General features: G+C 44.3%; 5 protein-coding genes across 5 annotated transcripts; 2 read left to right on the top strand and 3 right to left on the bottom strand.

Annotated features, from left to right (window-relative positions):
* Window positions 1-7,127: 7,127 nt before the first annotated feature.
* Window positions 7,128-7,656, bottom strand: LOC131210078 (zinc finger HIT domain-containing protein 1). Its single transcript, XM_058203274.1, has one exon. It carries the CDS (start codon window positions 7,654-7,656, stop codon window positions 7,183-7,185), a length of 474 nt encoding a protein of 157 aa, XP_058059257.1. The 3' UTR covers window positions 7,128-7,182.
* Window positions 7,657-7,715: 59 nt separating this feature from the next.
* LOC131210079 (general transcription factor IIH subunit 5) lies at window positions 7,716-8,102 on the bottom strand. The gene is made up of 2 exons (XM_058203275.1): window positions 7,960-8,102; window positions 7,716-7,902 (listed from the first exon to the last, which is right to left on the bottom strand). Exons 1-2 carry the CDS (start codon window positions 7,992-7,994, stop codon window positions 7,716-7,718), a joined length of 222 nt encoding a protein of 73 aa, XP_058059258.1. The 5' UTR covers window positions 7,995-8,102.
* A 173-nt stretch (window positions 8,103-8,275) lies between these two features.
* Window positions 8,276-13,307, top strand: LOC131211562 (probable aconitate hydratase, mitochondrial). The gene is made up of 7 exons (XM_058205075.1): window positions 8,276-8,319; window positions 8,384-8,521; window positions 9,634-11,093; window positions 11,156-11,327; window positions 11,606-11,817; window positions 11,882-12,173; window positions 12,247-13,307. Exons 2-7 carry the CDS (start codon window positions 8,489-8,491, stop codon window positions 12,433-12,435), a joined length of 2,358 nt encoding a protein of 785 aa, XP_058061058.1. The 5' UTR covers window positions 8,276-8,319; window positions 8,384-8,488; the 3' UTR covers window positions 12,436-13,307.
* An 892-nt stretch (window positions 13,308-14,199) lies between these two features.
* Window positions 14,200-14,550, bottom strand: LOC131207781 (keratin-associated protein 19-2-like). The gene has a single exon (XM_058200410.1). The coding sequence runs from the start codon at window positions 14,548-14,550 to the stop codon at window positions 14,200-14,202; it is 351 nt and encodes a 116-aa protein (XP_058056393.1).
* A 5,546-nt stretch (window positions 14,551-20,096) lies between these two features.
* On the top strand, window positions 20,097-21,039 carry LOC131211297 (protein suex-1-like). Its single transcript, XM_058204712.1, has 2 exons — window positions 20,097-20,186; window positions 20,615-21,039. Exon 2 carries the CDS (start codon window positions 20,641-20,643, stop codon window positions 21,037-21,039), a length of 399 nt encoding a protein of 132 aa, XP_058060695.1. The 5' UTR covers window positions 20,097-20,186; window positions 20,615-20,640.
* Window positions 21,040-27,018: the final 5,979 nt, after the last annotated feature.

Here is a 27,018-nt window from a genome sequence, read left to right as displayed (position 1 = left end):
CAATATGTAATTTTGATTACATATTGTTTACACTTCAATATGATTCATGCTAGCAATCGTATGAAATTCAAGAATTTCCTTTTTTGTACTAAACTTGCAATTATAGTTTTTTCAACAGTTAGATTATTAGTTGAATACACATCGTGACGGGCATTGAATTTGCTTGGAATGTAATGATCAATTGCATGGTAGTTTATTTCAATTCGGTCCAATTATTTCAAAACTTTTTCCAAGCCTTTTTTTTATAAAGCGTTTGTAAAAACAGGCAAAAGCTAGTCTATTTATTTATTTATTTATTTAAACATAAGAACTTTACGTTGTTACTGGCCTATCGAACTGCAAACTTTGGTTCCAGTCGTCATTTGCTCCTAACAGTCACTGATCCTTAGCATATGCTGAACATTTTTGTATTGATGATCTCATCTCAGAACAATCCAGTGTCTCTCGACCCCCTTAAGGTTAATGTGAGGGCGCTTTCCAAAGTGAAAAAACCTATTTGTGTTTTATTTTATTGCAACTCTTTGTTGACTCGTGCTTGTGAGAAACAAGTCCACTCAAGGCTCAGGCTCATGATCAAACGGACAAAACCCATTGCAGTCCCATTGAAGGGCTTCGCGACTCCTCGTCGACCGCAAAGCATTGTCTAGGAACCAAATACAGATAGTAAAAGGACCAATTGCTATTTTCACACCTGGAACAGAAAACCAATGGAACGGAATATTTATATCGTTTAAACGTTGCTAGGGCTTTGGGGCAGTGATGGATCCTCGTGGCTTTTATGCTATGCGCAAGCTCATCTCACTGCCAGGTGATTTGCCACACTTCGGTTTGTCCTTTCGCAAATGATGAACTTTAGTACTTTTGTTTTATGTCAGCAAAATTAAATCCCACGACCACGCGCTGGGTATTTTACCGTACAATAGGCAACCCCCGGCCCTTTTGTCTGCCTTCATAAATTGTTTTTGTTAAATCACTGAAGATGAATGGCCCGGTTTGCGGTTCTTTGGGTTAAGCTGTTCAGGCGAACACACCGCAGAGCTTTGCCAAACAGCAGAAGAAAGTTGTAAAACCGTTTTTTCCCACACATTTTGATGCCCGGACAATACAAGCAATAAGTGCCAAAATGAGTAGCTCCCACCTATATTAATTTAAGATAAATTAATACACATTTAAACATGAATTGGAATTAAATATTCCATAAAAAAGATAAAAAGTAGTTTGCTAATGTTTTGTGAAACGAAATAAGGAACAATAGAATGCAGACTTCAATAAGATAGAAACGTTGAACCATGCCCATCTTTCGTTCCTAGCGGATTCGCATTTCCACGAAACCAATGTAACAGTGGGTTTTCTTTGCGAGTTTTCCAGAAATTACTCAACTACCATTCGGCCTGTTATTGCTCAAAATGCTACCGAACCATGCTACAAGAATTGGGATGATTAAGTATAATTGGAGTATACTAACTGCTCGCGGCAATCGGCAGAACATGTCCCGGCGAAAACATAACAATTGAGCTGATATTTATGTTTTTTTCACGGTAAATTTAAGCCGAGAAAGAATCGACCGTGCAACGTGGTGTGCGTGGAGTCACGGCCGTACGATGTTTGATCGTTTTCAATCGTTTTTAATGGCATGGGCGACCAAACCCCGACGCAGATTCAGGCTTATCCGTTTGGGTGAAATATTTTAAAATCTTACAACCTCCGGCTAACCGGCCCACTAGCCACAAAGCAACAGGTCCTCAACGCAAGCGGAGCGGAGATAAAAAGAAACGTTCTAAAAAAGGATCAAAATTCTTGTGTCGAACGCGCCTGGCGAAAGGCGAAGGTATTGAATGATCCTTGACCAGTTTTGCAAACTTGGCTCGCTAGCTCGGCTGGCTGGCGTTCCAACCGAACGAAGGATAACCGGTAACAGGTACGGCCTCGAAAAGCGAACTCCAAAAGGCCAACGAAGGTGAACGGGGTCCCCTTTTTCTTGCCTCTGTATTCCGTTTGCCACTGAGCCAAGGTGGGCCCTTCCTTCGTTCGGTTGAGTAAGCTATCCGATTACGAGGTATTGATAGCGCTGAAAAAGTGGAGCCCAAACAGAGACTGCGAAGCGAACGGGGCAGAAAAAATGAAAATAACTCTTCTCGAATGACATCGTCAAATGGCTCAGCAAACACATTCCACATCTACATTGGCCCGGCACTCGTGTGGAGCGCACCTGGCATACCCGAGTACGCCACGCTACTGTTAAAGCCGCTGGATGCGTAGCTGGAAGTTTCCGAATTCGTTACATGGTTTTATGCTGCTCTTGTGGTGATATTTTTAAAGACATATTCATTGCCTGGTAGTTCCTCCCGTTCCTCCTGTGAAGCACCATGTTTTGCCAAAGGTCTTTTGATTGTCGTTCTCTTTCTCTGGACTTGAGGTCCGTGTATCCTTGCCATTGTTTCCCAAACCCTCCGGCGTCGAGAGCGAAAAAACTGCAAAAAATTAATACCAATTTTCCGCACCATCATGAAGCGCCGATGGCCACGATCGCCGTGGGAAATGAGACAAAGGGCAAAGGACAGAAAAAACCTCCGCAAATCTGTCGAACCGTTTTGTAATTCAATCAGCCACCGAGGACATGCACCTGATTGTCAAAGGGCGCTGGCTGTGGGCTCGGTTTTCTAACCCCCTCCGGGAGAAGTTCGGCGAAAAGCTTTTAGTGACAATACGGAAAATGTTAAGTACGGTTATTGGAAGCCATTTATAAAAATATGGTTTGCATTCGAAATCCTCTTTCCACTTCCCGGAACGAAGGGCGCCTTCAGAACGGTAGACGAACCGGTCGAACCACACGATGTGATATGATTATTTGCCCTCACCCGTACCGACTTGGTTCCTGAAACTGGGGAGAAAAATTGGTTGAAAAAAATTCATCAAATGCCGTGCGCTGCATTCAATTTCGCACAAAAATATTTGTAGTGGTTGAATGAAACATAAATTGTGTTCAAGTTTTCGATTATCGATTCGCAAACCCTTTTAAAGGCAGCAAATGCGCACAGAAATGCATACATCCGATTCCATTATCTCATAATACCATTTCATTCGTCATCATCAATCCAAAAAGTTTTTTATTTATCACAAGGACCTCAAAATAAAAAATGCCCTCCAAACGATGGAGGCGCCTGGTGAATCACGTGTTGATGGAATCAGAATCGGGGGCAACGCTCGGGCCAATATGCTTGCAACAGGCGATCGGAAATCCTATAAACGTAACTAGTAACGGATTAAAACCATATCAATTTTGAGCGGATGGCCGAAAACCTTTATTTCCCCCACAGCGTGTTGTGGGGGGATTTTTTATGTGATTCGCTTGCGCCCCATGGGCGGGCCCCATTACAGTGGTAAGCTTACGATGTTGACATTCCACCAACGGAAAAGGTAATCGAAATGTTACCACGGAAGCGGTGCAAGAAAAAAAGCCCAACGCCAGCCCTCAAATCGAACCGAATGTAAGTAAACGACCCAATAACGAAATCATACATTCAATTATAACCTTTCGGTATTGAACCGTTAATTCCGCCGCGGGCCTGACCATTGGACCTGACCCTTGGTCCCGGCTCGGCAACGGATTATCGGTTGCCATTGCACCCATTATCCGCGATGCATCGGCGATGGGTGACCGGCTCCCACATCCGAACCGTTGCCACCGTTCGAGCCAAGAGAATTTCGAGCCAAATTCCCGATCCATCGAATTGGGTTTAATTTCATTGTGGCATCGAGCGTGACGGGGAAACAAACTTCACTGACCACCCACTGACTCCGCTGACCGTGAACGTCAATCCCGGCACGCTGGCCCACCGGGATTGGCCTGCATGTGTGCGTGGATGGAATGGTGAAAATTTATTATCAATTTGTTGGCGATGTTTCAGGCCCGTGGTCCTATTTTCATGCCGAACCGCCGGTGGCGGGAATTCGTCATGCGGACCAATTTTAATTTTAAAAGCCATGTCAAACTCAGTTTTTGGACGATGCTTTTGCCACGCTGCTTCCACTGGATTATTAGAAGCAAATTCCTCTCGAGCCTTGAAATTTTAATTGCAAAAATCATCAAACAACCGAACCGAATTATGCAATGGACGGGCCAAGTTGTGTTGCAATAATTGGACACTGGACATTAACTGGACTTCAAGATCGTAAGCGAGACTGTGGACCTTAACAACAAAGTCTTGTTCAAATCAGTGACCGGTAGCTTGCCCGTTTTGAAAGGATTATTGTGCCCGATGCTGGTATAATTACTAAATTGACTTTCGATGTTGACTTCCGCAGCCCACTAGGGCAAGAGACCCTTGAAATGGCGTTGGCGTCGGCAGAACGATAATGAACCTGTTTTGACGCTTTCACGTTGCTAATTATTGGAGATCGCGCATGAGCGCAATCGCTTCTGGATGCGTCAGAGTGAGCTCTTTCCGGAACTGGTCATCTCTGGTGGTAGCCACTGCGTTTACTCTTGGAATATCGATCGTCCCTGCTGCTCTTGCTGCTCGACAACATATAGGACCAATTAATTGTAATTCATGAAAACGCCCATAACTCAAATATACACAAAACGAGGAACGCGCGATGGAACGGCGCGAAAAGCCAAACTAGCGTGTAGCGAAGCGTATTTATCAATGTCGGCGTTCGATATTTAATTAAAGTAGCGAAATTTTTCGTGCGACGTGCGCCACGAGTTTGCGGTAGAAAAAAGGGACAAAAGGACACAGAACATTGTGCAAACACGAACATCATTGGGAGAGACAGTCGTCGCGCGGCATTCCCAACCAAACGGATAGAACGAGAAGAGCGTGGTTAAAATTGTACATTACACACATATCAGCAGTAGCATCTGACGAGAGTACGAGGATGGTTCGAATGAAAAAGAGCAAAAACGAAGGCGAAACCTCCCGGAAAGTGGGCAGAAAATTGAGCAAATATTTGCTCGAGAATGAAACACCCAAAACGTAGGTACAAAACCAAAAAGGTAACGGAAATAAATGAAATTACCACAACGCATTATAAATAGAGTTCGGCAAAAAGCTGCACGAACGAACGCAAACAGCAGAAAGGAGACGAACAGGCAGGGCATTTCCAGTTCGTGAGACAGGCCGATATAAATATGCCAACACCGAAAAAAAGGCGCTGCTAATAATCGTTCACGCAGTACGTCGAACGGGGCACCCGGGGAACGATAAGAGCCCCACCACTGTGGGCTAGAAGGAAAAAGTGCAACCCCGGGAAACGGTTCCTCGGTTCACAACGGTTTGCAGAATGAGTCACGCGCTGATGGTGCTTGGGCCAATGAAATTTAATGAATCGTGTTACGAAACCCATCGGCAGAGTGGGTGTTACTTTACCTCCTAGTTAGAGGTCGGTTGGACGCGCCCCGGAACGTGTATAGATCTTTTTTGCAATTCTTTTGCAGCCTTTTATTAACATTATATTCCGGCCACGCATCCCGTGATATCGCGCGCATCGGTGAAAATCATTTAATATCGGGTCCTATTTGGACCCTTCTGATGTTGGGCTAAAAGAGGCATGAGCAGGCTCTTTTTTTGCATGCGCACATGTTTTTTACATTTTTCCGCACGACCGTGGTCATCGATGCCAACATCCGTGACATCGTTCGCCATTGGAATAAAATGTCCTTCGGGTGGCCTTCGTACGCGGTTCGGTTGCACGTTCATTGGCCGATTTTTTTACTTCCGTTTTTACAAGCCTTTCTCTTCCGGGGGAGCTTATCCGGGGATAACCTGATTGGCGTTGGCGTTTATCCGTCTAGATTACGCTCCGGGATAGGTGAAACCGATAAATTACCTGCTGAGCCCGATAAAGAGTCCTTTCCTCGCAGTGTCACCATGCATCCGGAGTGTACATTTGCTCTCGATTGTTTCAGCTCCATTTCATTAGCTTAATCGACCGCGACAATGATATGGTTGCAACAATAATAGACACGTGTCCCGGTGGAGTGGCCGGAATTTGCCAACGGTTAATGCGCTTGGCGAACAAAAAAAAAGGGAAGAGCTGGCCATTTCCGATAGCTGATGATGCTGAACAGAGGACGTAAAAGGTAGACAAAAAAATGTAGAGACAATGGAACGAAGTGTGAAAACTTTCATAGCGGTTGTAACCATCAAACAGCTTCATTGTAAGGCCCCGCCGTTTGACCAGCCTGTAGGTTAAAAAGTCAGTTTTGTTGGTCGTAGAACCTCCATTGCGTCACATCGTTTGAACGGCTGTTTGATGTTAGCGGAGAAAACTTTTAAGTATTACTGATTCCCGGTACTCCGGAGATCTTAGCGCAAGCCAATCGGAACCACAAATCGTTTGATCAATGTTGGGGTAAAAAGTTGTTTCAAAGTTGGAAAACCGGGAGCATTTACAAAACGAACTAGGAAACGGCATATGTGGTAGAACCAAACTAAACAATGTTCACTGTCGCTTAGTTAGGCCAAATGAAGGAAAGGAGGCAGATTAAACTATCGTAATGTTAATTGTCCCGCATGGACGAGTGAAGGGTAATGGATATTATTTAAAATATATATTCTCTCAGTATTTATGCGAAAAATGATACCAAACCGAAGGCAATGGCGGAAAGTGCACGAAAAATCTGCGCAGAAGAGAATCGAGGCGGACAAGGTATAATATATAGACAATTCAATAATTTTTATGTCATATTTAGGACGCAATAAAGAAACTATACGTCATTGGAACAATTGATCTACTTTTTGCTCTACTTGAGTGTTTTGTAAAAGTTCAACGACAACGACTTAAAATAAATGAAATGTTTACTTTTTGAGTGCTGAATCGACATAGACTGGCGACTGGAGCGCTAACTCATTGCGTGGATGGTGAATTGGTGATTAAAAAACGGTGTTTTCTTACATGTAATCTTACTTAAAGTTAAAGTTGCGAATGAGTGGATAATTTAGTGCAAAGGTTGACGTCTTCATCCTGTTAAGCGGTTTCACGCCGCACGAAACATCCGTTCTATTTGTTTTAATTATCCAATTTGTCTACGTTATTCCGAATAAAGTAAATTTGTAATTTGATGTTTGAATTCCAGCTCCCAATTGTAAATTGAAAGCATGCAAATATCGTCCATTGAGGCAGAATTTTGTTTTTGCTTTATTACATATACAAGTTTAAGTTTCCCTGCCGACGGTTTTATGCAGTCCACTTGAGACAACGAGTATCCTGGTGCGTGCCAAGGCAGCGGACACAGCAGTACCGAGTGCCGCACGCCGTACACGTGTAGCTGGAAGGAAAACCACAAACCGCACAAAAATGTCGCTCCGGGAGCTTCGAAGGTGATGCGGCAGCGCTGAAGTAGTTCGGCGGATCAGGTCGCTGCAGCTTGTCCTCTTCGAGCAACTGCGGGAACGTTTTACGATACTTTGCCCGATAATACTCAGCGCCCTTGGTGCGGCGATTTTTCTTCTTACTCGGCGCACTTCCATCCAGATTGTCGTAGAATTTCGGAACCTTCTTTGACATCACCAGATCGGCGTGCGGATCTTCGTGGTAGTTGTCCTGTTCCAAGGCCTCCAGTGCCTTCCGCGCGCGACGCTTCCTTGCCGCATCATCCAACGTTCGCTTCTTGTCCGCTTCCCGGATGCGACCCGATTCTCGTGCGGCCATTCTTGTGCCGGCTGAGCGGTGTTGTTATTCTTAATACTAAAAGTAGATTCACTTGGCACTTAAGCTTCTTTCTCGTGCAACGGAAAACTGATGCGGTCCATCAAATCGTCCACCCGAGCCTGCAGCACCTCAACAATCTCTACCGAGATAAACAAGTGCTTCTCGTCCAAATCCTGAATGATGAACTTTTTGCCGAGCGATTGTGTTTCGTCGAGATGGAGAAGAAATTGTTTCATAGCAGGATCACTGAAAAAGGAAGGACAGGGTATCAACTGAACTCCGATTGAAGCACTATTTACTCACCATTCCACTAAAACGCCTTTCATAACATTCACCATCGCTGATGATATGCACGAAACACAACACGACAGATTTTTGCACAGATTTTCGCACTTTTGCACTGAAAATCGGTCCGGCGAAAATCTAAACAAACGCGACCAGCAACAAAACAAACGTCAAAACGCCAAAATGTCAGCGTTTGGACTTTCTGGCAACACTGGCTAGCGAGAATAGGATCGGGTTTTTTCGTAGTTTCAATCGTGGCGATGTTTCCAATCGTGGCGATGTTTTCCGCCCTGGCGATGCTGGCATTTTGACGTTTCTTTTGACACAATCACAAGTTCGCCAGCCGCCGCCGCCGCAAAACAAGATTTTCGAAGTTAGGTAACAAAATTTTCACGTCCGCCGAGACACCGAAAAAACCTTTTCACGTTCCTCCGGGACAAAGTTTGTCTTCCAGCTGAGAAGGCTGAAGATTCCGTTCGCCGTTAATTGGTCAGCCGCAGCCAGAAGTTCGTTTTCCTGTTCGGTGCCAGCGATTCTCGCTTCCAAGATGGTGCAGTATTCCCGACTGATGAACGGCCAGGTAAGGAAAAACCACACCGGAAAAAGGCTCGGCAGTGCTGGAACCGTGATGATACGAATTCGCACTCTTCGGCCGTTCCAATAGTCGCACGGAGCGGCCCTTTGAAGCTGTAAAAGCGATAAATTGCGGACAAGTGAAAATCTTCGATGGTTAGATAATCGATGTCGCCAAAAGAAAATTCGAGCTTTTTCCATTTTCTCGGTGCTCTTCGTCGTGAGGACGAAAGTGTGTGCGAAACTGTGGGTTCAATGGCGAGTGTTGTGTTTGCAGTATGTCGTCTAGGTGCTCTTGTTTATCGAATTCCGTGGCTGGAGCGAGATTAGAAATTGCGTGATAAGCCGGTAACCTTGCAATGGAGAACGTACGCCTTATCCCGTGGCGCCTTGTGACGTGTTGCGCTGGAGATGTGATACCGGCCTTCGCCGTTCAAAGTGCGGATGAATGAATTTACGGCCCAAGGCCGCAAACGTCCTTGGCTAATGTCATTCATTTATTTTTCTACCAAAGCCGACGGCGCAAAAACACCTACCGAGAAAAGCGTATTTGAATGCGCGAACTCGTCCTTCCGGCAAAAACCCCTGGGAAGGTCATCACGAGATCTACGGGTGTAAAGGCCTCTAAAGGCGGCTAACGGTTTATTTGTGTATCCATCGGTTTTATTTTCTTTTTTAAGCCTACCATCGACGAGCCCGCGCATTGATTCGATCACGTCCTCTCTTGTATCACGTGTCACGCTCTCACAGGCCGCTTTGCGCCGTGGAAGATTCTATTTTCTATTTTTGTTTACCGCCGAGCGCCTTCTTTGATGGATTGGTTTTGCAACACTCGATCGCCAAGCCGCTCACGATCCGAAGCGGATCTTGTCCATGGGGAAGGCAACATGATCGGATTGCGTTCCGGCATTTAACAGAGTGTATGCTTATCAACATTGATGCTTATCAGGGCTGCTGAACAGACCGATTGTGTAATGACCATACCGTTTACATAAGTTGAAATTGACTGTAACTTATTGATTAACTAATAGCAAGATTTACGAAGATGCAGCATAGTAGAAAATCGGACACACCACGATTATTTATTTCATTTTTGTTTCGTTCATCTTCTTCATAAAGGCCCGCAAGGTAGCCCGATATGCTGTGGACATTCAGCAGCGTCAATTTCACGCATCGTGCGCCGCCGCCTCTAAGGTCGCCCTCTCGAAGTTCGACCAGAATGTCTACCTGCCGTATGAGAAGCTGCAGAAGAATCTTGAGGTTGTGAAGAAGCGACTGGGCCGCCCTCTGACCCTCAGCGAGAAAGTGCTCTACTCGCATCTGGATGACCCAGCCAACCAGGACGTTCAACGGGGTGTCTCATACCTGCGCCTACGACCGGATCGTGTTGCCATGCAGGATGCTACCGCCCAGATGGCGATGCTGCAATTTATCTCGTCCGGCCTGAAGAAGGTTGCCGTGCCTTCGACCATCCACTGTGACCATCTGATCGAGGCACAAGTTGGCGGCGAGAAGGATTTGGCCCGCGCCAAGGATATTAACGCCGAGGTGTACAAGTTCCTCTCGACGGCTGGTGCCAAGTACGGAGTTGGCTTCTGGAAGCCCGGTTCCGGCATTATCCATCAAATCATCCTCGAAAACTACGCCTTCCCTGGGCTGGTAATGATCGGTACGGACTCGCACACCCCGAACGGTGGTGGATTGGGTGGCCTTTGCATTGGAGTCGGTGGTGCCGATGCCGTCGACGTGATGGCCAACATCCCGTGGGAGGTTAAGTGCCCGAACGTAATTGGCGTCAACTTGACCGGCAAGATCGGTGGCTGGACCTCGCCCAAGGACGTCATTCTAAAGGTGGCCGATATTCTGACCGTGAAGGGAGGCACCGGAGCAATCATTGAATATACGGGCAAGGGTGTCGATTCCATCTCCTGCACCGGGATGGCAACGATCTGCAACATGGGCGCTGAGATTGGTGCCACTACCTCAATTTTCCCCTTCAACAAACGTATGGCCGATTATCTTGCCGCGACCGGACGCTCCGCTATTGCCGCCGAGGCTACCAAGTACCAGGGAAGTGTGCTCACGGCTGACAAGGGAGCCAAGTACGACCAAGTGATCGAAATCAACCTCGATACTCTGGAACCACACATCAATGGGCCATTCACTCCGGATTTGGCACATCCCATCAGCAAGCTGAAGGCCAACTCGAAGAAAAACGGATACCCTCTGGACATTCGCGTCGGTCTGATCGGTTCGTGCACAAACTCGTCCTATGAAGACATGGGTCGCTGTGCATCCATCGCTAAGAACGCGATGAAGCACGGACTGAAGTCGAAGATTCCGTTCAACGTGACCCCCGGTTCTGAGCAGATTCGTGCGACGATCGAGCGCGACGGAATCGCCAAAACATTCAAGGAATTCGGTGGTACCGTACTGGCGAACGCATGCGGCCCCTGCATCGGCCAGTGGGACCGTAAGGACGTGAAGAAGGGCGAGAAGAACACGATCGTCACATCGTACAACCGTAACTTCACCGGCCGTAATGATGCCAATCCGGCCACGCACTGCTTCGTGACGAGGTAATCGCGTGTGTTTCGGTTTTCTTTCTAGGCGATAATGCATTCCCTTATGCCCATTACAGCCCTGAGTTGGTGACCGCCCTGTCGATTGCTGGTTCACTGGAGTTTAACCCACTCACGGACGAGCTGACCGGAAAGGATGGCAAGAAGTTCAAGCTCGAGTCGCCGTACGGCGATGAGCTGCCACAGAAAGGATTCGATCCAGGCATGGACACCTACGAGGCTCCTCCCACGGTAAGTTTGTTGCAATACAAACGTCCCACAGACTGATTGATCAAAGTACATGTACTGTTTTGGTCCGTCCTGTTCAGCACGCTCCACGAGTTCTATGAGCTCTGTGCTGTGTTGCTTATCTTATCAGTTGTGTTTATACAAGTTCCTCTGCTGACACCGCTCCTCTATGAGTGGAATCCAATTCTAGAGCAATCGAAGAGCGGCTATGTCGGTCAAGGTTCTCTTTTTATTGACTACTTCATCTTTTTCCTCTTTTCATCTCTGTTCCTCTCGTACAGGACGGCTCCGGTGTGAAAGTTGATGTCGACCCGAAAAGCCAGCGATTGCAGTTGTTGGAACCGTTCGATACCTGGAACGGTAAGGATTTGACCGATATGACGGTGCTGATCAAGGTTAAGGGCAAGTGCACCACCGATCACATTTCGGCTGCTGGTCCATGGCTCAAGTACCGTGGCCACTTGGACAACATCTCGAACAACATGTTTATCGGGTAAGAAACATTGTAATCCTTGCACGCGTCTTGCAATGTTCTATCTTCCGTTTACCATTGGCAGCGCCACCAACATCGAAAACAACGAGATGAACAAAATTAAGAACCAGGTAACTGGCGAATGGGCCGGTGTACCAGATGTAGCGCGCCACTACAAGGCCAAGGGTATCAAGTGGGTCGCCGTCGGTGACGAGAACTACGGTGAGGGTTCGTCTCGCGAACACGCCGCGCTTGAGCCACGCCACCTGGGCGGACGGGCGATCATCACCAAGTCGTTCGCTCGCATTCACGAAACGAACCTCAAGAAGCAAGGCCTGTTGCCGCTGACCTTTGCTAATCCCGCCGACTACGATAAGGTGAGCTAGGGGTAGCCGACACCTTTACCATTGGACCGAATAGTGACTCTTTTGTTGCCTTTTTGTTTCATAGGTCCAACCGCACTCGAAGATTTCGATCCTGGGCCTGGACAAATTTGCGCCTGGTAAGCCGTTGGATTGCGAAATTAAGACCGACGGCAAGGTGGACAAGGTCAAGCTGAATCACTCTTTCAATGAGCAACAAATTGAGTGGTTCAAAGCCGGAAGTGCCCTCAACCGCATGAAGCAAATCGCCAAGTAAAGCGGTGACTTCTTGGTAATACCCCACGGTGCAAAGGAGAACTTAAAATCATGTGTGAACGAGGGTGCATGAGAAAGGAATGTTCCCAGAGAAATTTACTTTGTGGTTAGTGCGTAGGAGCGGTTCGAATCAACCATTTATGAGTCGAAAACAGCGATCGCGAATGCGATTGTAGGGTAACCCCAAACCAATGATCAGTTTTTGGATGTGTGCCGGCTTAGTCAATTGAAAATATTTTTGTCACTGCATTAGGTATCGGTTTGTAAATAGAGCATAGATCCGAGGGCAAAATCAATGAAATGCTACTTAATTTGCTTCATACCAATACTCGGTTCCATCGAAACGTTATGTTTTGTCTAACGATTCTGGAATTGCTACGACACAAGAAAGTGGCCAATTATTAAACACGATTATTTGATTATTTCCCAATTCTCTAGTGCTGCAATGTGCATGAATGCAATCTGCTTTAAATTTTTTTTAAATTATCATAAAATGCTAGTTCATCGTACCACCGTACCATGTTGACCTCATTATTTGATTATTTCAAAATTCTCTAGTGCTCAGATGAATGCAATCTACTTTTAAAAAAACTTTAAATTATCATAAAATGCTAGTTCATCGTACCACCGTACCATGTTGACCACCTTGGGCCACGTTAGTTTGCGAAAATAGTCAATGCAAGTCACACGTAGTGCCACTTAACTATCGCTTAGGTTCTTTGTCGCGAGCGAAGCAGCCGTTTTCTATGTTCGGCCATTTGCCTCGTCTCGTCTTCTTTTATCTAGACAATAATGATGCAGTTTTGAGTAAATAAAATAAAACTATCTGAAACCAAAAATAAACAATTCGTCGCGAAAAGTAGCAAAAGTGTCGATGAGAAAATGTATGCTGATTGATCGATTTGTTTGAAAGAACACCGTTTGAATTGTAGTGATCGTGTTGGAGTGTTAGTGAATGTTGTACAATGATGAAAAACCCGCCAAACTCAATTATCTTAGTCTTTTTGTGAAACTGTTAGCTTGATTAGCTGTTTCGCTACAGCTAGTGTGTTACATATCGTTATCAATGTGTTATCTGTGTTATAGATGTGTGTCTGTCGTTGATATTGGCCGTTAAACGGAAAATTAAGGGCTTCTGAGGGCAGCCTCCCCCTGCTTCTTGCCATGAGTCGGTTAGAAAACATACAAAACATTACGCGAATTGTCGCCAGACGTATGCGTTGGAGACCTGGAACATACCTCCCAGATTATAGAGCTTGTCGCCTTTTTCTGGGACTTGAGATCTCGAAGCGAAGGAATGATGGTCAATTGGACACTTCAGCCTCTCTCTACGAGATTAACCTTTACGCTCTCAGCAGAACCTTAAAAACCAGGTTTGCTATCAGTTTGCTATCAAACCCATTCGATTCGCGTCGTGTTCACGTTGTACTCTAACAATTTTAATAGCAAAATACCTTATTACCCAAGAAGAATAACTTATAGTTGATCGATAATAATGGAAAACCAGACGAAATAGTCAACATTTTCGTTGAGTGCAGTTCCAAGTTCTCAGAGTTTCAAAGAATTTTTAAAGGCTTATTTAGCTACAATACAATATTCCCAATAAGTTTTGTACAAAAACAATCAATTTTTTATTCACAACAAAACAGTTTTGGTATTTGGAGCACCCGCTGGGCTGTCGTCTGTGATCACTATCCACAATAAATAATATCGGTTGCGCAGTCTGTCACTTCCACTTCACGACACGGAACTAGTGAGCCAACATTTATCCAAAGAGTCCACCAAGCCCACCGTATCCTAGCCCTTGTCCGAATCCTCCGTATCCTAGCCCTTGTCCGTATCCGCCGTGGTATCCACCGTGGCCGTGTCCTCCAAAACCGTGATGCCCGTGGTGTCCGTGATGTCCGTGACCTCCGTACAAGCCGTAACCCCCTCCGTAGCCTCCATAACCGCCGTAGCCACCTTCAAAACCCGGATATCCACCCCCGTAACCGCCGTAAGGTGATCCTCCGAAACCAAACTGACGCTTCACACGATCCGCTCCCGCTTCTTCAGCAGACACGATGCAGTTCAGCATCACCACGCACAACAGGGCACAGGCGGCGTACAGTTTCATTTTGAACTGGGCTTTTCTCGGCGAACTACTTTTATTGAGATGCTAAGGTCAGCAGGTGGTGGCCACTGCGTTGTTCTTTTCCACTTGTTTACTATCTGACGCTGGGGTTGACTCTGACATAACCCACCCAGCATCTTTTGCTTTTTATAAGAGACCAATCCCTCCTTTCGCTTTCGGCGCCATGGGTGCGATGGGAGAATGTCGTCCGATGTTCCACGCGGAATGGGGGGAGTTGGCCGCGAGACAAGCGATGACCGGCGACCGGCAGACAATTCGTCTCTCGAAGGTCAAATCTTTTGGAACACCTAGACCGGCTCCAATGCTGGGAAACAACGCACGACCCCCTCCAAATGGAGGGCATTGATTCATGCAGCCAGTTTTTCCTGTCTTCGATCTGCTTCGATAGCGAGCGACCTAGGCGTACCAGTAAACAATTAAAGCCCTGGTATTATTGCCCACTTTTATGGTTAGGCTACTTTAGCTTCGACCATGTAGTGCATTGCTATTGCTATTCAATGCCTGTAAAATATTTGCTGAAATTGAGAAAAGTGCAATTTTAACAGAATATTCAATAATTGCCAACATATGCTTTTATTTTATATAAAATGCAACGAAATGCTACAATAAAACCCTTTTCAACCTCTATTGCTCACATACAATACACCATGACTCAGGAATGGTTTTGTTTTATTTTTGTCAACTTGTTTATTTGCGCCGGTTGCATGAAACCTGATTTGCTCTCCGTGCGCTGCGCAAAACAGTGTGGATGGCGTAATACGATTGGGCACTACTTTTCAAAAGATTCGGCATTATCCTTGGATCCACAGTTTCGTTTATATTCACCGATTCCTACTTGGCCGACTGGCGTGTTTAAAGTGATGTTCGGTTTTTTTATACTCAATTCCGGTCCTCCCAAGTCCACGTCCAGACCAATCGTTTTCAGTATGCCTCCGATGTCCAATGTGCGCTTTGGGCGGCTACGAACCTTTCCTGATGCTATCATTGGCTCTGGTTGCGCCCCCGGCAGTGGAACCGAGTTCTTTGCAGTATTTGAGAACACTTGCTTTGATTGCGCCTGAACAGGGGTTGGCCGTCCTTCCGAAGACGATAGCACAAGAAGAACCAGCAGCACTGTCGCAGGCAACATTTTGTTTATTACAATGTTGTTTTGAGCGGCTGTTTCTCGAAAACTAGTCAATTTATAGATCATGGATCTGGTTGTTTTTGGTTTGTTTCTATCATGTCGGGTTAATCGGTTGGCAATCAGAAGGTTCGGTTCGCTAACGGCATTAATTGAGGGCATATTATTTTTTCTCTCAAGCGGATATCTGATAGGAATATTAGAGCATTACACTAAGCTTTCTACTAATTGTTTTTTAAAAGTGTGATTGGTATGCGTATTTTAATCGGCGATTTTTTTTTTAAATATTATGCTTCTCTTTTGAAAATACAATCGAGCCCTTGGTGCAAGCATATGAGCAAATACAAAAAACGCGATTCACTTCCGGGTCACAACAAATGCAAAATACTAGTAAAGGTCTACTTATGATGTCATAACATCATCCTAATGTTCTCGCGGTACCCTCAACTATAGTAGTGCTAATCGATTTTGCACGTGATTAAACCATCTCACACGACATTGGACATTAGCTGAAAATTAGCGTCTTTGGCAATGCGTTGGCTCGAATAAGCTATGATTAATCAAAATCTCTTTCGCTAAATCTGTCATTGAAACTGGTGTATGGTTCGTTAAACGTCCGGATCTACACTTTGAGACCAGTCATGCTGACCGCTCTTGAACTGACGGCCTTCGGCTTTTCTGTGGGCGGAAATTTCGGCGGAAGCACCGTCTGCAGCAATTTTCCACGGTACAGGGCCAGCGTAGAAGTTTCAAAAGGGAAAGGCTAGGAAGACTGCGAAAAGACCAACTGGTTTAAGCAAATATTAAAACAATCACACTTTTCATTTTCATATGTTAGTGAAAATTTGCATAAATTATTCAAGGGTTCTATTAATTAAATAAATAAACATGAGTTGAAAAGTGTTTTACGTGCTTTAAAAGCCATTAAAGTACAAAATTAAAGAAACCAATTTATTCATAATCGATTTAGAATTAAATCTACATTATTCTTACTTGTATTAATTGTGCAATTTGTACACACGGTTACAGTCCATCACGATCGAAACTAAAGCAGCGTGCTATTAGTCCGATAGCGATCGAGTAAAACGCTAATGAGCAAAAGTAAATCTCTGTGACCACCATAAAAGAGTCAGCCGTTTCTGTATTTAGTATTTAGTACAAAATGGTGCGTACTTCAGTGCAGCTGCTGGTGCTGTGCAGTTTTCTCATTCATTCACTATCTGCCATTGAACTAAAGAAACCATTACAAGAAACACAACCCGGGCCGGTCGCCCAGCACTCTGCTGTCGATCATGTGCGTGATATTCTGGAACGAGCGTTCGGAAGTGACGATCGCTCACATTCCAGAAGCCACAGTGTAAGCTCCAGTGAAGAGAGGCGCGGCTTGTGGGGCAGCCGGGAAAGAAGTCGCGACAGCTGCCGTTACGTTAGCCGATCGGGGAAGTTTTGCAAATGTAACTGCTACCACCGTCACGAATCTTGGCTTCTCAATCGTAATTGAAGAGAAAACATGAGAATATTTTCATTGTCATCGTTGGGACGTCATCGTGACGAACGAAAATGTATCGGTATAAAATAAAAGCCAAACATTGAAAAGGGACAAAAATCCCCCGCGACCGATGTTTTTACTTTTCAAATAGAAATTAATGCCTTATTTTTCAGAGTTTTTTTATATGAAGTATTACAGGAAGACACTACAAATGGATACTGCACAGCGTTGAATGTCCATTCACACAAGGAGTTTTAATATATTAACTTATTAGTAAGTTTCAACCGTTCCAAGGTGTCTGTCTGATAAAATATGAATCAAAAGACTTGGTTAGTCATTTTAAGAGACGAACCCACAAACGTGTTTTCAAGAAACAAAGCGTTTCGTAGCTTATAAAATGCGTTTATAATAGCTTAATTCAGTGTTAAGTATAGTTTTGTTACCTTGCTTAAGTAGTTGATGCTACTCGCAATACGAATACGGCATTTAAAAATTGATCATTCCTGTTGATGATTGACAAAATTATCGCTTGATCAGCATGTTGTTTGCAGCATGTTTGTTGTTTGAAAAGAAAAATGAACTCCAAAACCCCGGAAAATCCACGTCAGCTAAATTGCCCTAACGAAACTTGCTAATTCCAAAGCGTGCATCGCCCCGATGAATCACTGTGTCCGACTTCGCGGCATCATCGTAATTCGGCGTCCACAAGTCCAATGTCAAGTTGACACTATGAGCACCGAATTCCCCAGAGAGCAAAAAACCGGTTACAGTTATTACACGGCGACCAACGATACTACGCCTTGAGTGGGGAATGGAGCTTTTGTTTACGTGACTTTACTACTGTCTTTGGTCCAATTTTAGCATCAGCCGTGCAGCAGCCGCTCGAGAGCGGTGTATCGGGTGGTCAAATTACTCTTGAGCCACTGCAACGCGCCAACGGACATTGTTCCGACGGCTTGTAAACCAAATGAATTGTTTGGTAACCTACGACACATGATTTTTACAACCTCCCATTGTCGCTCTGTTATGTGCAGTTATGTCTTAACGCAGCACTTTGGTATGATAATGCGACAAACTCTAGAACAATGTCTATCCTTGAAAGAAAAAGTTAGACCTTCTTCGGTTGGAGTAAGCATTTTTACAACCATACGCGTGATGTAATGGGTTTCAATTGAACAAAGATCAGCATTGTTTGCTGACACTTGCGCCCTCCTAAGACGGTATAATGCTGCCAGTATTTAAGGAGTCCTTTCGTCGAAGGGCAGTAGTACTTTTTCACCAGCTGTTCTGCAAGATACAACCGAGCCCAGCCAAGTGTTTCAGCTATCAGCCATGAAGTTCGTGATTCTGCTCCTCGCCTGGACGGCCATCTCGTGTCAGGGGACTAATACTGATAGAGATGATATTGCTGGATCAAAAGAATCATCGTTAGCCACCATTCTACAGCCCCTGGAAGCGAGAATTCGCAACGATGAAGCTTTGTCCGACAGAAGGTCCAGAGAGCTGACCTATTTCGGTAAGTTAGAGAAATGGTGATCGGACGCAGGAGATGTATCTAAAATGCGATTATGTCTTTTAATCACAGGATCTGGATACAACAATCCTTACTCGACTCAGTACAATCCCTACATTCGGCACGGCCAATATAATCCCTACAATCCACACGCTGGCGGGCTGAATGGTTTCGGTGGTGCTGGTGATATTAATGGTATTGGGTTTGCAGGAGCTGGCAGTGTCCTTGGAGGAGGGTTTGGAGGTTACGGATATCCTGGGTTCCAAACTGGATACGGCATGGGACACACCGGGTATCCGTACCACAATGGGTTGAATGCCCTTCAAAGTCCTTACGGTTACGGAAACCAGCTTGGAGGATACTACAACCGCGGACTTTACATTTGAACCGTGCGAAAACGTCGGATCGTTGTATGAACTGCATAAACTGACTGACAATAAATTATTCTTGCATCGAAGGGCTCGCTTGAATTATTGAACCATGTGAAAGTTTGAGGTTTATTAACAAATTTTAAGTAGAATTTTTTAACCCAACAGCACCAAAGAAGCACTTCTAGAATAACAAAAACGACATTGCAGGGATAGACTGGGTCAACAAAAACATCAAATTCGTCAGCAGTTTCTTTTGACAAACAACTTGCTAAAACCGAACAACACAAGTAAGGGGGTGAATAGGTAAGGTCAATCAATCAATGGCAGCAGCTTTGAAGCACATCGTGGATTCGTATTATGGGCAGACCGTAGAAACAACACAACAACCTGCTCGAATGTGTGTCCGGAAGGAAACAATACTCTGACCAAATCTGTCATTAAACGATTCGCTCTACTGTTCGGAGCCCTGAGAGAGCTGCTTTATGTTCACGGAAACGCTCAATATGTACCTTGGGTGAGTGTTAAGTAGCTTCCAGTGTACATGATCAAAAAAACAACTGCAGTTCAACTTCCCGCACCAATCTGGCGAACCAAATTGACTTCGTAAAATTACCACCTTCATAGCTCATCGAACATTGGCATAAACACTCTTTTCCGAAACGACAACGGCGCAATACCATTGGTAGCGGATTTCGTGCGATTGCGCCAACCCCACAGTCTGAGAAACGAAGCATCCAGACTGAGACTACGCAAAACACCGTTTTCTTTTCTCTTACTTTTAAACCATAACCGCCGTGAATTCTTCTCCGTGTCGCGGATCGCGGCGGCGGGGGTCAGCATAGAGATCTTTGCATCTTGCTTCTGCTAACCGCTCACTATCATTGCGATACATTCGTTCACACGGTTCCTCCCCGTGACACGGGGCGCATTTGGACACGAAGACTGTCGCGCCCCGTCCATGAGCTCGGCGTCGGGGTTGGTGATATAAATACGAAACGATCACCGGGCAGAGACGATCAAACCAAAGGTGACCATCGAACGGAAGAGAAAGAGTGCGTTCCTGCTTGAGAAGTGTCCCAAGGAGTAGAGAACACCGTGCAAGAAGTCAGACGATTTCGTCAGGTAAGGGCCGCTGAACGCGGTGCTCTAGAAACCTCTTCTTGAACATTCCCCAAGTCGTTTCGGCGGTTCTGATGTTGGAAGCACTCAGCGATCAAGCGAGCGTTAAGTGAATGTGCCGATCTTGTGTGATGCTGTTATCGTTCTGAATCAACAGCCACAAGCAAGTAGCGGAACGCTAATAGAAATGCTCAAGCTGCTTTGTGTCCGGGACGGGGATTTTGTGCCTTTAAGTGTCGCGATCGTGATCGGAAAATCAAAAAAGCGAGACGACTGGTATTAGCGTGACCTAAAAAAGGGTCCTAATGGAATAATATCGTCGCTTTCGGAATTTGCTTTTAGTAAATGGATAACATAGATACATCGTATTAAATTTAAAATCTACACACCGATGGAAGCTAATGAAAACATTTTCACTATTTAAATTACAGATTGTAAATCTCAAAGTAGACCAAAAATGAAAGCATTCCAAAGTTTGCTGGTGCTTGCCGTGGTTGCTTTGGCGGCGGCCTATCCTGCGGAACAGGAAGAGGTTCAACCTAGTGGTGCTCAGCCGACGGATGTAGTCCAGTTGGTACCCGTGCCAGAAAACCTAGCCGATAACCAGCCAGCAGCTGAACCTAGCGGTGCTGAGGGACGATCGAAGAGACACCTTGGCTTCGGTGGTATTGGAATCGGCGTCGGGGTAATTGGGGGTGGCTTCGGGGGATACCCAGGCTATGGGTACGGTGGCTACCCATACTACGGTTACGGAGGGTTCCCAGGATACGGGTACGGCTACCGTCGGCGCTACGGGTACGGCTATGGAGGTGGATACGGCTATGGAGGAGGGTTTGGTTACCCGGGCTATTTTTAAGTGAAAGAATAATTAGGTGTTATTGAAAGTGAGAGTAATAAAATTTAACAATCGAAACCGAAGTGAGTAATTATTGATTGTGAAACCACTGGCCAACCTTTAGGCAGAGAAACAGAAGCGGCCCATTGTGTGGGAATCGACTCGCGGGGAAACACGAAAAAGAAATGTTACAAAATCGTTTCGGTGAAACAATTGGGTCAGGGGCGTTCTAATGAACTTTGAAGCCGTCAACTGCTTCACGACACATTGCCGAAACTTAAACAATGGAGCTGGAGTAGACAACTTCTCAGCCATACACAAATACGGTCCAACAAACGTGAGAAACTTTCCCAGTCATTTGTCCGCAACCTATAATGAATCAATTGGGGTTCTTTCAAATTGATGCCTTTCGTAAACTAAAAACATTTTATTCGGTAGTTTGCCTTAACCGTAAACAGTATCCATCCTGCTGGTTATTCCTGAATGCGCAAAAAGATATAAAGAGAGATCGCTTTAATGAATGTTAAATTATTCAAAAACCTTTTCGAATGAGGTGGCGAAGAAAACAATAAATCTTCGATAACGTCTCGAAAAACTGTTTTATTGCGTACACAAAATACTGAATCTTTTAAACGTAACCAAAACAAAACGATTTGACGATACCTTGTTTACCACGTTTTAAAATTCCATCACATTCACCAACATGTGGTATGATTTTTGAACTTTAAATAAACGCGAAACAATTGCATAGTCGTGAGAATATTCAGCTGTCGTGAGAATAATGCAATTGAAATCTATCGTTCAACAACAGGCTCATGAGGTCATGAGCAACAAAACATGATTCGGTGCATTGCTCCCATGTACATTATCATTAGACCGAACAGACTCCTCGCTGGATTCCTCGCCGGATTCCTCAATCTCACCGCAAGGCCTTTGCAGCGTCGCGAGTCTGGGGATTCCCCGGACACAGAAACTTGTTTGCCGGCGCGATAATCATGAATGGAGGTGGAATGTGCGTACGTCGCATGACGAGGCAAGAATTGGTTCTGTAGATTCGATGACCTGTAAGATGAGCAGGATTGGCTTATTATAGCCATCCGCGAATTACCGGTTTCGCGTAGGTGCAGCATCTAGATGAAGCATCTAGATGAAGGTGTATCTCCAAGAGCGAACAAAGACTTAACAAAGAAAAGCGAAACAGAACGCGCTATACTTATGGAATGGAACTTACTCTCAACGTCTTTTTATCACATTTCTCGGCGAAAGTCATATAAATTCCAGAACTCTCGGCGTTATTTTAAATCACATTTTTCGTTTATTTTCACCAAGTCTTCAATGAACCTTACAGAATTAATCTGCTGCAATCACCCATAATATCCATATCGACGATATCCTCCGTATCCCCCGTATCCTCCGTATCCTCCATAACCACCGTATCGATGGCCGTACCCAAAACCGCGACCATATCCTCCGTATCCTCCACGGTATCTGTAATTAATGATCGACCATGAAGCACCTCCCTTCGACACCGATATGCGATATGCTTTCTTTGTTGATAGTTACCCTCCATATCCACCGTAGTACCCACCGTACCGGTGATGGCGTTTCTCACGAACTGCTTCACTATCTGCTCCCTGATCGTACGCCTCATTAACGTCCTCCAGGTTGATGGCCTGCGGTTCCAGTGAAGGATCTTCGACGGCTGCCTCGTACTCAACGGGGGAAGCTTCGATGGCAAGAACCGCCAACATCACCACCGCACAACACAGATACACTTTCATCTTATGAACGCTTTTGTTTGCCGATAGTGTAACAAGAACAATTTGCGAAATTCCCGATGCGATATGTGGCGTCGTGCCCGGTCTGGATGGTTTTAAGCTCGCCAAGAACCTGGATGTCGTATTTATACTCGCCCTTTGGCGGAACGTCCCGTTTCTGGGATTTTTGCGGCATGTAAAAGAACTTTATAGCAATAGCGGGCCGGACCGGTGTGTCGTATCATTTGTCATCGTGCGACGCAACACGACGACGTGCTTCCAGTAGTCGTCATCTTCCTGGTCTCGGCCCGATGGCAAATAAGGCCCTCGCCCCCGGCCTCCAGCCATGGGAGGCGCAGCCAAGCTTACGAAACCCGGCATCACGCCGTCGCACGCCGAACTTAATGGAAAGGGCAGGGCAGGCGACCAACTGCGATCGAATGAAGATCAACGATATGTAAGAAGAGAAACCTGTTATTATTGTTTTCAAATCACATACACGGAACTAGACTAATTTTTCTGATCTCGAACAAATGAGCTCCGGTGCGCCCAATACTAACGTCAAACTGTGCCGGTTGTTAACCTTCGGTGGTTTTGGGGCAACATTATGTTGACACGTCTTGATGGGCTCGGATGGCAGTGATCCGTTGATGACTAACCACTGATCCACCCAATTTTATTCGTTCAAGTTCAAAATATTTACACGGTATGGTTTTTCCGAACCACTATGTTGCAAACAACTTGATGACAGTCATCGAGACCATCATCAAGCGGACGAGCAAACTTGAAAACTAACAATGTTCTTAGAGTATCAACAACTAAATAAGATCGCTTAATGTAAGACTAACGTGTAATCGTTTTCGATAAGGAGCATAGTTTGTGATTTTGAGGAAATGAAAATTAATACAATTAGTTTCATATCGCTTGTAAGGTGACATTTCAGTATAAGTTCTCACTTTGTAAAAATGCCAATGGCGTCTATAATTCACGAGTCATGAAACAGCATCGAGTTCCCCGGTGCAGATGGTTCTCAGTCGCAACGAGATACTAGTTTTGGACGTGTGAAGCTTTCAGATGTATGCAGCAGATCGTGACAAGATCATGTTCTGGGCGTCTTTGTCTGATACGTTTTTTTTTTGCTCTAGTGCGCGTCACCTTTTCTCTTTGTTCTTTAATCCGTTTTAAATGTCACTAATCATGCAGGTGGGAAGCTTACAGGAACTATAAGCAAGCGACACTTAAATATTACTAAAATATAAAATAAACTTTAACCAACGTATTTTTAATTTCAAACAGAGGATAATCACAATTAATTTAAAAAGAATGAGTGCACTAGAAAGAAAACAAACAAATTCCCCTTTGTAAAATACTTTTATGCCGTTGATAAAAAAGAGACAAAGTTGTCTTTGGAAATAACTTATAATTCAGTGACGATTGTTTTCTCATTTAAATGGTTCTTCTTCGCAAAATATCAAGGGCAAATCCGAAACGTGATCCATGTAAATCATCACCGTAAACGTGATGAATATACTAACATCACCGATCAATAAAACGCAGTGAAGCATACAGAACCCAGCTCATCTGCTGCCCCTCTCGGATACCGTGTAATTGAATCTATCTCAGTTTGGGTGACCATATCATTAGCACTATCCAACTTCGTTGGTCGAAAACTCTCCACTAGCTTGATGGTACGTCGTAGTCACAATTAACACTTGTGTTTTTCTTTTAAAACGTCCAGCGTTAGCTAGGAGTGATCTACTTCCTTTGCAGCTTCCGTTACGCGTGGTACAGCTGCTTGAAGATCGTTGTCTTGCAGTTTTCGTGAAAAAGAGAAAATTTTTAAATTTTAAGCAACATGAAGAATATTCACATAATTGGAGTCCTGGTAGTGCTTGTATACTCCTGTGCTGTGTGTTTTTCTACTCCTGTGCCGCAATTCGGCTTTGGAATTGGTGTTGGAGTCCCATATGGTGGTTACGGTGGATACGGAGGATACGGAGGATACGGAGGATGTGGGGGATACGGTGGATACAATGGATACGTAAACGGATATCATCGACATCGAAGGCCTTTCTTCGCACCTCCTGGAATTGTGATTGGATAAGACATTTCGTTTGATGGCCATTACAGTGTTACTGTAAGTGTGGATGAAAAGTGAAATAGATAATACTATAATAACACACGTACTACCTGTATTAACGAAACATTCGTAACGTCAAATCGAAGCACAACGATGAAATGTGAAATGAATGAACAAGCTGAAAAATATTTTAAATAAATTTTAAATACAGTACCACATCCCAAGCACTACGATTTTTTATGTAATTCTATTATGAAAGATCCTATAAATGCTAATAGTGACTCACACATTTCAATTTTTTATAAGCAACTTCAATTACTATATGTACAAGAAATTTGGAATGTCCGAGTTATTCATCCTTGTTCAAAAAAAGAGAGTGGTATGGAGCAAATAGTCCCTCGTCTCCGATATCCTACCCTTAACTAAATTAGTTTAGTATAATTCATCCTTTAATCCATTATGAGCCCAAAAGATACCACACATGTTTCGAACGATGTTGGATAAATCACTCGTAATACTGCAAAACATGAGTTTAAATTTTTTTACCACTCCTCGTTAAACGTCGATTTATTTATACCTATGGAAGTTTTCAGCCCAGAATTTTGCAATAATATGAAATTACTCATAATTAATTTGCCTACAACATTATGCAAAAAGTGTTACCGTCCAATTAGTATCGGTACTCCACCCAAATCAACTAAGGACACAGTGCTCTTTCGCGCCTAAATGTATGTTATACTGTATTCCCTTCAACGAATACATTTATAATCGTAATATCGACTTCAGAATCTAATACATCTTCAATTTCTTAAACTTAATAATAGTTTTATACACTTGAAAAAATTATAATTGCTTTGAGGTATTTTGGAAATCTTAGGAACGGTTTGAGCCTTAATTATAGTCTTAGGTTACACGCAACAAAAAATATACAAATGTTGAACCAATCATAAAAGATAACAATTCCTCCAGAGCGGAATGTTAGCACGAATTGTTAGTATTGTCAACAAACTCAACTTAGACTTAGTGTTTAACTTATCTATCTCGTTCATTTACATTTACAATTTTTTCTACATAACTGAACTCTCTGATAGAAAAGGGAACAACATAACTCAACATTTTCGGAACATACTCGTAGCTTTTTCTTACAAACAGCTGCTTTTGTCTTCTCCCACCGAGAGCTCACTTTCCCCACTCATCATCACTGACCAGTTATGCAAATGACAAAAACCTCAAACCCAGCACCGTCGAGCACAGCCTAAGCCAAACGATTTTCACCAGTCTTTTCAAGATAGTCCACTAAACCAGTCGAAGACAAGATAACGAATTTTAATCGCTGAACCATTTTGACGGTGGCAATGAAGTTTTTTGTGGTAATTTCTGTGACACTTTGTGTGGCTTCGATACTCTTCGATCTTACCGCGGCTGCTGATCCTGTGGATGATTTGTTGGCAGAAGAGAGCCGAGTTCAGTTTGACGACGTAGCTGTGCCGGAAAGTAACATCAATCGAGAGAAGCGCGGACTAAAATATCAGTACCTCTTCAAGGAGAAGAGCGTCGGAGGATTGTTCCCGTTCAAACAGACAGTCAAGCGTAAGGTGCACATCAAACATGGGCTCTTCGGCGGACAGTATCGAGAGGTGACGAAAGTTAAACAATTTGGACTGGGTCGCTAATGAAGTCAACGTGGCGGATACTGTTGCGGAATACTTTTCATTGTCGCTCCATCGATCGTCAGCGTCGAACGGTGTCAAATTGCACGAACTGCAATTCCTTTGCGTGTGATGTGATGAAGCAAACAATAAAGCTTTAATAACGTGTCAGAAAATTGTTTGATTATGTATATCATTATAAGTACCGAATCTGTTTGAGACAAGGCAAGAAAATCTGCTTCGAGATTAAGATATAATCAATGATGTGAACAGGTTATGCTTTATGCTTAGGTTATGCTTATATTACAAATGGAACTTGTTATTCATAAGGCTACGTACATGCGTCAAAGAGGTACTACCTTACCTTTTTCAAAACAAACATCGATTGATATTTTTCATTTTCAAAAATTTTATTTTTATGGAAACATTGTACATTCACCATTGCCACGGTTTGGATCCAACTTGTTTCTGATACACGTGAACCACAGGCAAAGCCCTGAATAGCGCCAGTCGA

The sequence above is a fragment of the Anopheles bellator genome, chromosome 2, assembly GCF_943735745.2.
Source record: "Anopheles bellator chromosome 2, idAnoBellAS_SP24_06.2, whole genome shotgun sequence".
NCBI lineage: Eukaryota > Metazoa > Arthropoda > Insecta > Diptera > Culicidae > Anopheles > Anopheles bellator.
This window is presented reverse-complemented; position numbering and strand designations above follow the sequence as displayed.